This window comes from Giraffa tippelskirchi, chromosome 7, assembly GCF_054371585.1.
Source record: "Giraffa tippelskirchi isolate mGirTip1 chromosome 7, T2T-mGirTip1v1.2.pri, whole genome shotgun sequence".
In the NCBI taxonomy this organism is placed as follows: domain Eukaryota; kingdom Metazoa; phylum Chordata; class Mammalia; order Artiodactyla; family Giraffidae; genus Giraffa; species Giraffa tippelskirchi.
Window position 1 is genome coordinate 144,772,416 of NC_137281.1, and position 14,279 is coordinate 144,786,694.

At 42.3% G+C, this 14,279-nt stretch overlaps 1 protein-coding gene across 50 annotated transcripts in view; it reads right to left on the bottom strand.

Moving 5' to 3' along the window:
• Window positions 1–339: 339 nt before the first annotated feature.
• The window catches only part of NUMB (NUMB endocytic adaptor protein), a 167,186-nt gene continuing 153,246 nt past the window's right edge, over window positions 340–14,279 (bottom strand). For 21 of the 50 annotated variants that reach the window (XM_081508981.1, XM_081508983.1, XM_081508970.1 and 18 more), the window contains 6 exons: window positions 12,326–12,466; window positions 9,417–9,621; window positions 7,168–7,461; window positions 5,449–5,598; window positions 3,234–3,380; window positions 340–2,428 (listed from right to left, as the gene is read on the bottom strand). In XM_081508981.1, the coding sequence (XP_081365107.1) occupies window positions 1,713–2,428; window positions 3,234–3,380; window positions 5,449–5,598; window positions 7,168–7,461; window positions 9,417–9,621; window positions 12,326–12,466 (1,653 nt within the window). In that variant the 3' untranslated portion in view covers window positions 340–1,712. The remainder of the gene's footprint in view (window positions 2,429–3,233; window positions 3,381–5,448; window positions 5,599–7,167; window positions 7,462–9,416; window positions 9,622–12,325; window positions 12,467–14,279) is intronic. The other 29 variants (XM_081509017.1, XM_081509016.1, XM_081509003.1 and 26 more) reach the window with 3 other exon arrangements.

Sequence of the window (14,279 nt, forward strand, 5' to 3'; positions counted from 1 at the left end):
GCAGCCCAACTTCTCAGAATGTGAGTCTTGTTAAAATGATGCTTCTGACAAATAGGTTTGGGCTGGGGCGGAGGTTCTGTCTCTCTACACAACTGCCAGGTTCAAGTCTGCACTTGGAGCAGCAAGAACCTGACATCAGAGATGTGCTTAGGAACGACCGGAGGCTCGAGTATGAATACAGATAGGAATTTTAAGAGTATACTAGCCCCAGAGGAAGATTTTCTAGCCATCAAACTAGAGATCTGCAGCACCAGTAGAATGGAGAGAGAAGACCACAAGGAACTGAAACTCATTCGCTAATAGGGAAAAGGGCAAATAACAGCTTTTCATGGCAAAAGCTTCTACCACGAACATTTATTTTTGTTAAAGCAGATTATAAATTCTCATCAGTACAAATATATATATAACTTACATTTGATTGTAAGGCCAACGTTCGAAAGTAAAAATGAGATGGGATCTTATGTTACCAGAGGTCAAGTGGCTACAACTGGCAACAGGATGTTCAGCTCACCACAAGAGGAGGGATGGACGCACGCACACACACGCGCACACACACACACACGCATACACAGTGCTAACAAGACTAGGACCTCCATCCCCACAAAACTCGTGGGAACAAAACTTAAACAAAACCCACCAAGACCTACATGACAAACCAACACGGTAACCTGCGTTCCCGTCTCATGGATATGATTACGTCATTGTCACCTTAGTGTTAAAGGATTAACATAAGGAAACTGCAGCAGTATAGAAAAGAAAAGACATTCTCTTATTTAGATTGAACCCATTAAAATAATGACATCAGAATTTCATTACAGGTGTAAAACCAGGACAATACTGCTTGCTCTTTTTTTAAAACTACTACCTAGCGGACCATACTGGTCATAAGCATGATTGTTGTTGCGGTGTGCTACTTACAGTAAATGATACCAAGTGAGCTAGGGATCCCACCTGCAACTTCCAGCCCTTCCTCTTTTTTACTTCAATAGGCATCAATGATAAATCAATCTTATGTACAATTTCTTACAGCTAACCCTTTTACCTTTGGCAAGATTACTTACAACTCATACAACTTTTTAATAGTGAGAACTATTTAAAATATTCTAAATGCATAAAAATAAAGATTTTGGCTTTTTGATATATATTTATAATATTTATTCTTACTCAAAATGGAAGCTCAACTTTACCCCTAAAGTACAGCTCTGCTGGGCAGCTCCTGACGGGCCCTGCTAGGAATTCCAGCAGTGCAGCCTGCCTCTCGGCCCCAGCCCCGGCCCAGGCCACCCTGTTCTAGATCTTTAAGAAGGCTAGTGCTGAGAGAGCAGGCAGGTGAAAGGCCTGAAAAACAAAGGGAGATCGTTTTGCTTCCCATTGTGTTTTATATTCCAGTAAATGTGCTTTGAATACAGATTCCTGTTCAGATACTTCTGCCTCTCTGTTGCCAGAGACCGGTGGGTGGCTGAGGGAGGAGGCAGGGCAGAGGATGACAGCTCCTTGACTTTCTAACTGCAGAACAGCTCTTCCCTAGGAATGGGTCTCTCCACTTTTTTCAATTACCCCCTTCCACATGCTATGCCTGGACATACCCTTGGGGACCTTAGGGATTAATGAAAAGCATACTGGTTGGGAATGCAAAGTCCCCTTTGCTCCTCTGACCTCCACCCCCAGCCCAGGCCTAAGTACAGACAAAATACATAAGCCATAAGGATTGCTTAAAGTTCAATTTCAAAAGTCTTCTGTAAATCACTGGAGAAAGGATTGGTGGGGGAGGGGTTAGTACGCTGCTTGGACTTGCCTTCCAAGGCCGCCCACTGGGCCTCAAAGGGATCCACCGTGCAGGCGCCTGCAGGAGCCTCGGTCTGCTTGTCTCCCGAGGCCAACCTGCTGTCGTCTACGCCATTGAGAGCTGCAGAACCGTTGAGGTGCTGAGCGGGGGGCTTAAAGAAGGGACTGGCAGTAGCACTGCTTGTCTCATACTGTGGGCATGTCTGCTGCTTCACCAGGCTGGGAGACTGATGGGGCTGAGCAGCCTGTGGGTGGCCTGCGGTGCCAAACACGTTGGCGACCATCTGGGAGGGAGTGATGCCCACTACGGGCACATGAGGGGCTGCGTAGGTCACCCCATTCGCCACAGGACAGGCCTGGGCAGGGACAAAGGCTGGCTGCAGGGGTGGGACCACGCCCACTGGCACGGGCTGAGAGGTGAGGAATGCATTTCCTTGGAAAGGTGGCACTGGCTGGGAGATGGCAGTGGGTGGAGGCGGCTGGAGGACTGGCTGCAGAGGGGCAGCTGAGGCCTGGGGCTGCTGAGCCCGGATGCTCTTGGACACCTCCTCCAACCAGCGGTCGGCCTCTGAGGGAGTGCGTCGGTGACCAGCCTGGAAGAGACCTGGAGAGACAGCACCGGAAGATTGACCCCACTCGGTCCCTGGAAGCAACAAGAGGAAGAGAGGGAAGAATCAGAACCTTCAGGGGCTTTTTTCTTCACCTGGTAATCTCGGTTATTTGAATGACTATAACGTGGAACAAGCCTCCCCAGGGGGATGGTCTGTGGTTTTCGTAGGTGGGAGGAAAGTCTCTCTTACCAGCTGAGGAGGTTTTGTGGGAGGACAGGGAGAACCCAGGAGACCTCAGCCCTTGTCTGTGGTCTACCTCAGCCGTGTCGGGGAGCTGCCAGAGATGGCTCAACTGCACAAAATGGAAGCTGCTGGCTGGCATCAGAACCCTGCCCCCACTGGTGTGGCTCATCTGTGGTCCAGAAACCAGCTTGCACATACTCTAAAGAGCTGAAGTGATTCACCTACTTCTCTAACAGAATGAGAAGAAAATAACCAGGGACTTGCTGCCCGCCTTCCAGACACATGTCTTCCTGGTGAACTGCTTTTTTTGTAGCCTTTTTTGTAGGCCTGCTGTTGTATGAGGCAGAGTCATCTCTTCCTACAGGCATGTCCACAGATCCAGACCCAGACCCAGGCTCTTGCGAGGGCGGGCCCGGGAATCTGTGTCTTATGAAAGCTCTGTGGGTGGCTCTAGGGTCCTAAGAACTATCAATCTAACCTCTTAAGAGCTCCTCTCTGACACCATCCTTCCTCAATAGTAGTTTATTTCCAAAAGGGATCCCATTTTTCCTAAAAGGATTCCTTCCTGGTTCCCACTAAGGTAAACGGCTGATTTTCAAACCAAGGTCACTTATCTGATCCCAGAATCCTCACCGCCATTTGTGGTCACCTTACCCGAATGTGTGGCTGCAATTCCCTTGTTAGCAGCATCAGGGGCATAGGCCCAAGGGTTGGTTTCACGCACAGGCATTGCTACGGGTGCTAGAGCAGTAAGGGCTGGCTTAGCAGCAAGCACATGGAAGGCTGAATCAGTGCCATTAGCTACAATGGGAGCAGACAACATTGATGGAGTTAATTCATGCAGGGTGTACAGGTGACCCCTTGGAGCTGGGTCAGTCAGGCCAATATGCAATACTGGTGGAAAGATAAGACAGAAAAGTTGGTGTGGGAAAACATGCCATCTGCAATGAATACACAAACCTTTTGGCAAAGACGGAATCAGAGTCTGTAATTAAAATGGGTGTACTGATAAAGTTAAATGACTTTTAGAAAAACATGTTTATGGGGAGAGAGGTAATGAAGACTAGAAAAACAATTTCAAATTAAGTTAAAAAGAACTGCTTTGTATTACAAGCAGCAAAAATCTATTCTAGACATAGCTTAGCCTTTGGCATAAAGGATCATCTATTACTATTTCAAAAGATCAAATTATGCCAACAATGGTTAATACAATCATCCTTATTATGTGCTAGGCAATAGTGCTTTAGTGTGCATCATCTCAATAAATTCTCTCAAAAACCCCATATTACAGTTGAGAAATCAAACTTGGTATGTGTTTTCATTTGCTTAATTTATAATTTGCTACAGAATTAATTTCATCTTTTTAAAAGATTTCCCCCCCTTCAGTAATGTCTGTAATGTCTTAAGGCACTTACTGTTTTTTCCTGTCTCCCTTTAATAAAATCCAGTCCTTGCTCCTTTACTCCAGACGGCTATCCCATCAGTTTCTACTCCTTTGCCCAGCTCTCTATACTTGGTATAGAGCAGACAAGCAGGCACCTTCTCCTGCCTTACACCATAATCATTCTCTCTTTAGGACTTGGCAACTATACTTATGGCATTGGAGCTATTGACCCAGGGCTTGTCTAAAAGACTAGCTTATCCAAAAACTGCGAGTCCTCTAAAGGCAGGAAAAGGACTATATTCTATTTATAGTTTTGTATACCCACTACCCTGTAAATAGGCACAGAGTCAGCTGAATGTAACAGGAACTATATTCAGAAAGACTTGGGTTTACATCCTGGCTGTGTGATTTGGGCAATTTACTTAACCTTTCTGAGCCTAATTTTCCTTATCTGTGATGCCTATCTCAAAGGACTATTGTGAGACTTAAATGAGATGAGGAAAATGCATGAGTCCTTACCATGATGTATGTGGCAGACATGGTGCTAAGTGCCCAATAAATAGTGCCTATTATTATTTGCAGTATAAATATCTGTTAGATGAAATGAAAAGCCACCTGATGCATATGAATATTAAGGGTTTTTTTGTTTTGTTTTTAAAGAGACTCCCTCCTGGAGGAAAAGCATGTTGCAGCTTTTCAACAGGTGCAGGCAAAAAAAGTGCACAGCAAAACTTCTGAGTGCTCTCCCAAAAGAAATGAAGAAAGATCAATTATATAAGCTCAAATTCTAACATCTGTAATTTAAGTTATACAGGCTCTTTGTTGACCTTTGAGTCAATACTATTAATTATCTCTGAAAACAACTTTTACTAATTCTTCAACGCCACAAAGACTAGTTTTGGATACTTGTTATACAAGATGAAATGAACTGAAGAGCCAAGAGAAGTGCCTTTTTCTTTATGGGACTCTTGTGACAGGGCAAAGAGTAGGTGAGTCCAGACTTGGCACCACTGATATTTTGGGCCTGATTGTTCTCTGTTGTGAGGGTGGCTACTGTGTACATGGAAGGATGTTTATGGGCCTCCCTGGCCTCCACTGGGATGTCAGTAGTAACCACCCAGCTTTCTTTACTGTGGTAAAGAAAGCATGATGCTAGAACCAACTCTCATGACTGCTGTTTCTGGAGAACTGGTTGGGTGCTTTGTCTGGGTTGGGACTACTGATGCTCCTGAGAGGATGGAATGAAAGGAGGGTAGGTACGTGCAAAATGCAGACAATCTCAGGAAACAGGAAGGGAACAAAGCACAAAGACCCTGTCGAATAGGGAAATTTAACGAATCCGAGACAATATCAAACAAGGAAATGCAGTGGGTCTGACCAGGTCTTGGGAAGCTCAGGATGCCAACTTACATTAGTGATCAGTGTCATAAAAGTATTAGTTTTCTTTTCAAAGAAAATCGCTGAGCAGGCTAAGTGGGCACCAACCTTGAAAGGCAGGAGACTGTGGTGCCACCACTGTCACTGGTTTGGTCATCGGGGCGGATGAGAAGGGATCCTCGGAGGGTGTGCTGAAGGCATTGGTGATCTGTGAGCACAGGGAGCTGATACTCTCTGCTTCGCCTTCCACCTCTGGCACTGGAAGACAGACAGAAGATGGCTCCAAACAGAAAAACGAACAAGTCTGGAACAGAGCAGTGTCATGTGAGGTGGCATTTTACACCGCCTCTGTTATGTGTGGAAGAAAAAGACTCAACTGTTAGGTGGGGCTATAAAAGCAGCTTCAAAAAACTTACCACTATTCACTGGCTTTTTACATGAGAAGGTACAGAATGGTAACAATTCCTGTACTAAGGTCTGCCTTCCTCCCTTGCAAACCCCCAGATTTCTGTATTTCCTTTCCTGTGTGACACTGTTGAGAACACGCTGTTCTCTTTTTGTGCCAAGACAGTGTGATTTTTCTAGAAGACACATGTAACCTGTTTGTCTTCCAACCAGGTCCCAAGCCGGTGATGTGAGTTAAGTTCTAGAGGCCCCCAGTGACTCTTTTGAGAAAATGGGTTAAAGTCAGGGGCACCAGTGGGCACTCAGTCCTTTTCTCTGTCATAAACTATGACAGTGTCGTCACTGTCATTTTTCTTTAAAGTGTTAACATGAAAAGTGAACTAAGGTCTAGGACTCTAGAGGCTTTGTTCTTAATACTGACTCTGGAATACTCTGTGTCACGGAGGAAGCTAATTATATGTGTTGAACCTCTGTCTGCTCAACTGTGAAAAGAGAATAATGGTTTTGTTTCCCACCTGTTCCAGAGGGAGACTGAAAATGAGGTACTTGAAGCATCTGGAGTTTTGGTTTTTATAGGAGTTAGAGAGGGGGTAAGACCTTCAGTAATGATCTAGTTTAACTGTTCTTTAGGCCGAGTTTTATCCATCAAAGAACTTAAATCTCTGTGCTTTTGTGCCACCAGCAGTGAGAGTGCCCTATTGAGACACAGCTTCCTCAGATTCTGTTATAGCACTGGCTCAACATGTCTGAGAGTGAAGTAAAATAGGGCCCAATAAAAGCACTGACCGGATCTGACACTGCAGGTCCGGATCTTATGATGAGGATAGAGCTACTGGGGCTGGCTCAGCTGTACAGAGGCCACACAAAGGCCTGTGTGACAGCTCTGAAAGGTAATGAATATGTGTGAGCAATCCCACTGTCTCTGATGAACAACAGATCTTAGATTTAATACAGGAGACCCGTTTAGAGTTTCCTCCCTATGGAGCCAACCAGCCACAAGGACAAAGAGAACTTATCCACTTCTTTTGGTACATCTGACAGTGGTGCTATTTAACTGGATGTGTTTCCAAAGCCTTTTAAATTAATTCCCTGCTGGGCCCCAAATGGCAGAATAAGAAGGGAAACTTGAGACCCTTGATGTCTGAAAGCAGGTACACCTTCATCAGGACAAATCACAAACCGTGTAGCTCGGACTAGGAATTCCCATCATGGCTCTGTTAACCTATTGCTGAACAGAAATGAACAACTCCCATCTCTCTCCGTGAGCCTCCATTGTCTGCCAATGGGAAATGACAGAAGATATGCACAGCCACCAAACAGCCTCAGAAGAGGGGTGGCTAGTTTGATGGGATCAGAGACTCCACGGGAGGTGATGTGACGCTTCAGTGCCCGAGCCCCGGGGAGTTGGGGATGCCGCATTACCTGTGTGTTTTATGGGGAAATCAGTCTTCCTCTGCATAGTGGAAGGCAACTCGTTGATGCGCAGCGACAGTTGGCGTTTAAAGGGTGACATCTTCTGGCTAAGAGCAGGAAATCCTCGGAAAGAGCCTTGGCGAGCAAGTTGTTCAATTGGTGCATGCCGGCGTGGGATGGCGTGAGGATTATTCATCTCCAGAGAGGCAGTGGCATCCAGAGTGGGAGAGGTGGGAGAGGATGGGGAGGTGGTAATGCTGCCAGGGGCCACTGACGAACCAACAGCTGTCTTATCTGTATCAGCTCAAGAAAGTAGGTGAACGAGGACCTTAGGGCAATGTCTTCAAATAATTTGAGCTCACACCACTGAGAAACCCCAAAAACCTCCTAGATCATTTTACCCATCTACTTCCCTATGTATCTCAAAAGACAGGTTAGAAGCAGGGCTCAGATCTCCTGTTTTTCAGATAAATAAAAGGTTTAATAATCTACTACATGTCACATGGTATATCTACTAAGACACAGATATTAGATCTTTTATTCCCATGTAGTGATTACAACACTGAACAAAACTAAACAAAACAAAAACACCCAGTACCTATGAACTCTTAATGTGAGGTCTTTTAAAGAACAATGGTGCATAGTTTTCAATGTTTGCTTTTTGGTGGTGGTGGGGGGTGGACAGAGGACTTTAGGAGTGGTAGAGTCAGAAGGGTCTAAACAAGCTTAAGTTTGATTAGATGTTAAAGATTGTCATAAAGCAGGTATGGACAACAGGCTCTCTTGAATAAAAGCATAGAGAAGTCAAATTTTAAATTGGAGTAAACAAATACAAGACTGTTTCCACATGAATACCTGCTGTATCACACTCTCATTGTGGTCAATCTCTACTTCCCCCCCACTCCCCACAATCCTGTAGATGCTAGGACTCAACCATTTTGGCAGTTGCTGTATGTAGCAAAAAGTATTATTTGGTGGTATCAAAGAATATGCTTCCGGCCTGAAAATCACCGAAGCACATTAAATAACAGCTATACACATTCATTTGTCTAATTAAAATAGCACTGTGTTTTTTTTATTCTTTGGTATCCTGGCATAAATGTTGGTAAGAAATGAAAAAATTATAATCAATAATTTAATTTCAAGTAAAAACATATATTCTTTTTTTGGCTTAAAAATTAAGAGCTGTTTGGGTATTAGATTAATGCGTGCATGCTAAGTCGCTTCAGTCATGTCAGACTCTTTGTGACCCCATGGACTGTAGCCCGCCAAGCTCCTCTGTCCATGGGATTCTCCAGGAAGAATACTGGAGTGGGTTGCCATGCCCTCCTCCAGGGGATCTTCCTGACCCAGGGATTGAACCCATGTCTCTTAAGCTCCTGCATTGGGAGGCGGGTTCTTTACCACTAGCGCCACCTGGGAAGCTGATGTTGTGTAAAATGGCAGGCTTAGAATTAAAAGAATATAGTAAAAAATTAGCAAAATTATATTAATGTATATTTAAACCAAACTTTTTAATTTCAAAATACTCCTTGTTTTGGGTTTCAGCTCAAGTTATACAAAAGAATGCAAAGCATTTTTTCCCTAAGCCCTATCACTCAGTTCTAAAATACACCGGACTCAACTTCAGACAACAGCCTCCTGAGTAACTTGAATGTCTGGACAGGCATTTTTGCTATGCTGCCAAGTGTATCTTAAAAAAACTCACATTCTGCAAAACCACACACTAAAATTAATGGGGCTATGGAAAAAATAGCGAGGGGCCAGCTTCTCAAAATCTGTGGCCTTTTTTCATGGAAGTACTAAACAGTCATAATCTAAGAGTATCACTGAGATGTCTCTGCCTGCATGTCCACCTGGCATCACCATCTGTGGGTCCTTTGCAGCCTAAACCTGGGACTTGCACTTCCTTCAAGATGTAGGTCCTTGATAGCATTTGCTTTTCATAGAGATCAGATGCATCAGAATTAAAAAAAAAAAAAAAAAAATCTGTTCCAGGATACAGGTTTTCCCAATTTTGCTTTTAAACATCTTCAGCTTCTTCAACTGCACTCTCAGCTTCCCCAGGTAGTTAAAATTAATGGATAGAGTAAATACTTCGAAGCCACTAAACAAGCCACTCTGTTTAGATTTTCAGCTTTGTTCTTAAGGTCTTCATATATTGCTAAGAGTTCTCTATGCCCCTGACAGCTTCCAAATATTAACCTGTTGGGAAAAGCTGTTTAAATAAACACACACTGTAGTAGAACAGATTGTACCTTTCTTGGCATCTTGGATTTGTTTCATAACCTCCTCTCTTTCCGCTTGCTCGGTGGCTGTGGTGACACGGAATGATCCTTCTCTCGTGAAAGTGGTCCGACTGGCATCGAAAGTAGCAGTCACTCCACATTCCTTCTCCCGCTTCTGCTTACGTTCTAAACAGGCTGCAAAGGCACAGCCTACAGCATGGCTCAGTCTTTCACCCTGTACACAACAGAAGGTTTAAAAAACGTTTTTAGAGTTATGGTGTCAACAACTGCAAATTAGCTGGACCACAAATAAGTCTGTTTTCACACAGGCAAAATGTTAGGAACTCCAGCTCATTAGATTTTAGTGTATCAATACGCCAAATTAATCTCAATGAATAATACCTTAGGTAACGCTATGATCCGCTACTGCAGTAGGCACTGAGTGAAGTGACCTTTGGGCCTTTACTGGGCCTTGTCAGCAGCCACTGAAACTTTCTTATTAGTCATAGTTGGGTCCCTCTGTCACTTGTGTCAGCTCTGGCTATCAGCTGAGAAGACACTGCTTAAAGTTCCAGGCCCTAAGTCTTGACACCCAAACCTCTATTTGCCATGTAGGGGAATAATAGGAATATTTACTATGTATTTCTAAGCAACAAATGGAAAGACAGGGCAAATTTCAGAGCTTAAATATACTGCCAATATGTCTAGGAACAAAAGGCACAGACTTAAAACTTCAGATAAATCCATCTCCAGGGATGAGAAGGAGTCAGGCACAGGAAAGCTGAGCTTTCTCCCGCTCCCTTTCTGAATGCTCTTCTCTTGCCCTGTTTGGGCCCTTAGTGCTTCCGGGCTCTTTCCCATACCACCCCCTATTTTTGCTCAGTTCTCTCAAACCCCAACTCTACCTTCCAATCACACACAGGCAAAAATAAAACCATGTTTTCAGCCACATTTTCTACTCGTAAAGGAATTAAACAGATAAACCTGAATTTTTGGTGTGTGGGAGGAGAGGAAGGTTTGTGTAAACTTAATATTGTTTTAAAGAGACACTGGATTATCTACAGTAAATTTAATAAATTCAATGGATTCTTTTTTTTTAAATCAGGGTTATCTATATTTTAAACAGTATCCCTAATTGTGGAATAAAATGGTTAGAGGTGATACAATAACTGCTGGCATCTTTTAACAGTGAGGAGAGATATCTGAGAACAGGGAACCTTTTGTGGAGTTTCCAAGATCATACCATGTAAGCAGCTGCTCCTACATATGGCTCTGAGTAAGTAATTTCACTGCATTTTATATGCCAATGTCAGATACCATAAGGAGAGGTAAACATATGAAATGCTTTTGTCCCTAGGATTTCACATGACGGTAAAATGTAAAGTCTCATTTACAGACTGACAGACTTATTCTTTGTGAATCCACATGAGTTTCCATGTAACTTCTTAGTAGGATGATAAATGGGTAGGCATGGAAGCATGAAATAGGAGAGAGGGCGGAAACAATTTTAGAACCCATCTGCATTTGAGCACAGCTCTAGTACAAGGACAGAGCTATAGGCCAAAGAAGCTTACTATTTCTGCTAGGCCTTATGGCAGAAGTTCCTGAAGACAGCCTTGCCCTCAAGCTCCATCCCAGACTCACTGAATAAAAAACTCTGGGGTGGGGCCCAGCCATCTAATTTAATGAGCTCTCCAGGTGATTCTGATACAGAAGAACCACTGTTTGATACCAGAGTCAAACAGCCTGAGGACTATGATTTGACAACAGAATGGTTTTAAAATATACCAAAACTCTTTGGATTTTACAAGTGTAGTGATAGCAAAATACACTGCTTTGTGACTTACGGTCTGAGAGACAGAGGAAGAAAGTGTAGTTTAGTTACTTCAACCCATTTTCAAAGCGCTTGTGTCAAACCGAGGAGAAGCAGCTTTAACAATATCAGCCACCACTTTGGAGCAGTTAGCACAAGCCAGGTCCTATGCTAAGAGTGCTTGCACTTGTTACCTAATTTAGTCTTCACAGCTGTTATCTCCATCTTATAGAAGTGGATACCAAGACTTAGCAAATGTTAAATAACCTGCTCAAATCCCACGGCTAGTAAGAACCAGAAATAGGACTGGAACCTACATCTGATTCGGAGCCTGAGTTTCTAATACTTGTTTTTAGAACTGCTTTTTAAAAAGCTTTTGGGCAATATTAGAGTATGGCCACGACTTCCTTTCCAGGTTAAACTCTGGCAAAGTTCACTGAGTTGTAGCCTATATGAATAACTACACTGCCTTACTCTGTTTGGACTTTTAAAAACTCAGAAATTACATACTCAATGCTATACTATAATTGAGATCATCATCACCTAAGAGACTCGTTTTTCATATCAGAATTTTGGGTAATTTAGATGAAAGATGACAAATTTGATTATTCTCTACTTTTAAACAAAACCAAAAATTTCTACTATGTAACAATTTCTAGCACAGCTCACTGTACCATAATTTAGTATTTCTATTTTTTTAATTAAAAATATACTCCAAACTCAGTTCTTGTGGTAGAGTCTTTTTGCAAATGAATTCGTAAGCACCTTTCAAATACCAATATCTTCTACCCAGACAAATTAGCAAATACATGTACGGATCTTGAAAACAGTTCTAATAATGAAAAGTTTTCTATAAACTTTAGCAGCCACCATCACCAGCCACAGCACTTTTACTTTCCTTTAATGATGTCGGATCTCAGCCAATCATCTTGCTCTGTGAGTGGTAGGGTTACATCAAGAGTATGAACTACTTAAATAAAAGGAGTGAAAGCAGGCTCATTTAGGTGCTTACAAGTACTGTAACAACATATACTTGTTAAAAATGTAGTGAAAACTGGCTGAGCCAACCTGGAAGAAGCTTGGTGACTGAGGCTAGTCATGATGCAATTCAGCCTACTGGACTCACCGTGTCCTTGACAGCCATGAAGCAGTGACAGATCCAGCGCCGAGTTGTGCCGTCACGACATATGTAAGAGAAGGCCCTATCAAAGTTCCTATCTGGGGCACAGAAAGAAACTTTTTCTATTGTCTGGTCAACTATGAGGTCCTAGGAAAAGGGAAACACAAAGGAACAGTGGACTTGAGAGGTCAATCAAGTTTCTCAGAAGAAACACAGGATGTTCATTTCACAACACAGAATCGCTACATCTAATGCATCAGGGCTGTGGAAGAGCTTAATCTGAGTCAGAAGTCGGAATACTAAGGACCTGATCTAGACGAGATCCCCAGAGGCACTCTCCACAGATGTTTCTTTCCCTCACCTCATCTTCATGTTCTATAATACATATGCCTACTGATTCTAGTTTTATGACAGTAAATTCCATGTTCAATTTTACAGTATATGTCAAACAATAAATTTAATCCAATCCCCATATAATTTACATTCAATAACATCATTTCCAGAATAATTCTATGTATTTATTAACTTACTTATCATTTAATTTTGAATACTGCTGAATGGCATAGTATATGTAGAATGTAAACATCATGCAAAATGGTTTTTTCTTAAATACTGAGGCTCTTTGGCGCTTCTGTGTGATATTCCAATGGCCTAAAAATCCCTAGATGCTGAGGTGGTGGCTGGAAGTGCTGAAGCCTACAAACAAAATGATTTTTTTTTTTTTTTGAAGCATGAAATCACCTTTTATTGAGAAGCTAAAAATGTATCAAAATGCACAAAACAATGGCTAATCTAAATACTATCTCCTATCAAATGTCTCACCATCCTCCAAATCTAGAGCATAAGCAGGCATAAACGGTATTAATCACAGTTAAGTGTGAAACCTTGCTTCAAAACACTGCTCACTATTAATTCTCAGAAGATACACCATAGGAATAATCGGTAGCCAAGTGGCTGAGGAATACCAGTCAGAAAACAAAGCTCTGAGTGCTCAGAGTGCTGCTCTAGGAACTGCTGTACTCCCCATGGTATTTAGGAAGGGCACTATTAAGAATGAGTGTGAGCGATAGCTGCTGTCATGCCTCACTCGTTGCAACCCCATGGACTGTAGCCTGCCAGGCCCCTCTGTTCATGGAATTCTCCAGGCAAGATTACTGGAGTGGGTTGCCATTTCTTTCTCTACAAAATGACTTTTATAAAGCATAACTATGAGAATTCCTGTTGTTCCACAAACAAACTTGCCAATCATTTAAAAGTTCTGCAATTCTGCTGGCTCATTCTAATTTTATTTTGCATAACCTTGATTACTATGCATTTCCTCTTCAGTATCTCTTGCTATGCAGGAGTTACTGATACAGTCTAAGCAGGAGCCCTTTATCGATCATTCGTATTTTTGCAACATTTCTTCTCTGCCCATGATGGGTCCCAGGGTAACAAGTCATCCATTCCTATTATCATTCATTGCGGGGAGAATTAATTAATTCCAGTGCTACAAGTAACCACCAGGGGGCAACATTACTTTCTAGTAATAACTATTGCGTACAGCAATTAAAGATATAGCCTCCACATACAACAAATTTCATCCAAAGCACAAATGAAAACCACACAAGTTCTTAAAAATAAGCTAATTAAAATAATAGTTGTTTCCAACTGTAATGTACATTTAAGATCACCAGTTCTCTCAAAAAAAAAAAAAAACCAGTCAAAAGAATTAACATGTAGCTAAGTGTATCAGGTAAGCTATGCATGTAAACTGTTCTTTGACTGCTAGGCTTTCTTCTCCTTCAGGTGACATCTGAGTTTTTGTTTTTTGAAAATTGCCTTCTGTTAAAATTTCTCCAGATTTTAGGTCTCTTAGAAAGTTTTAATTAATGATTAAATGTATGTGTATAAGTAACACCTTATGCTCTCTAAGGGCAGAGTCTATGTCTATTCTTATTTAGGTACTTAGGATCATTTT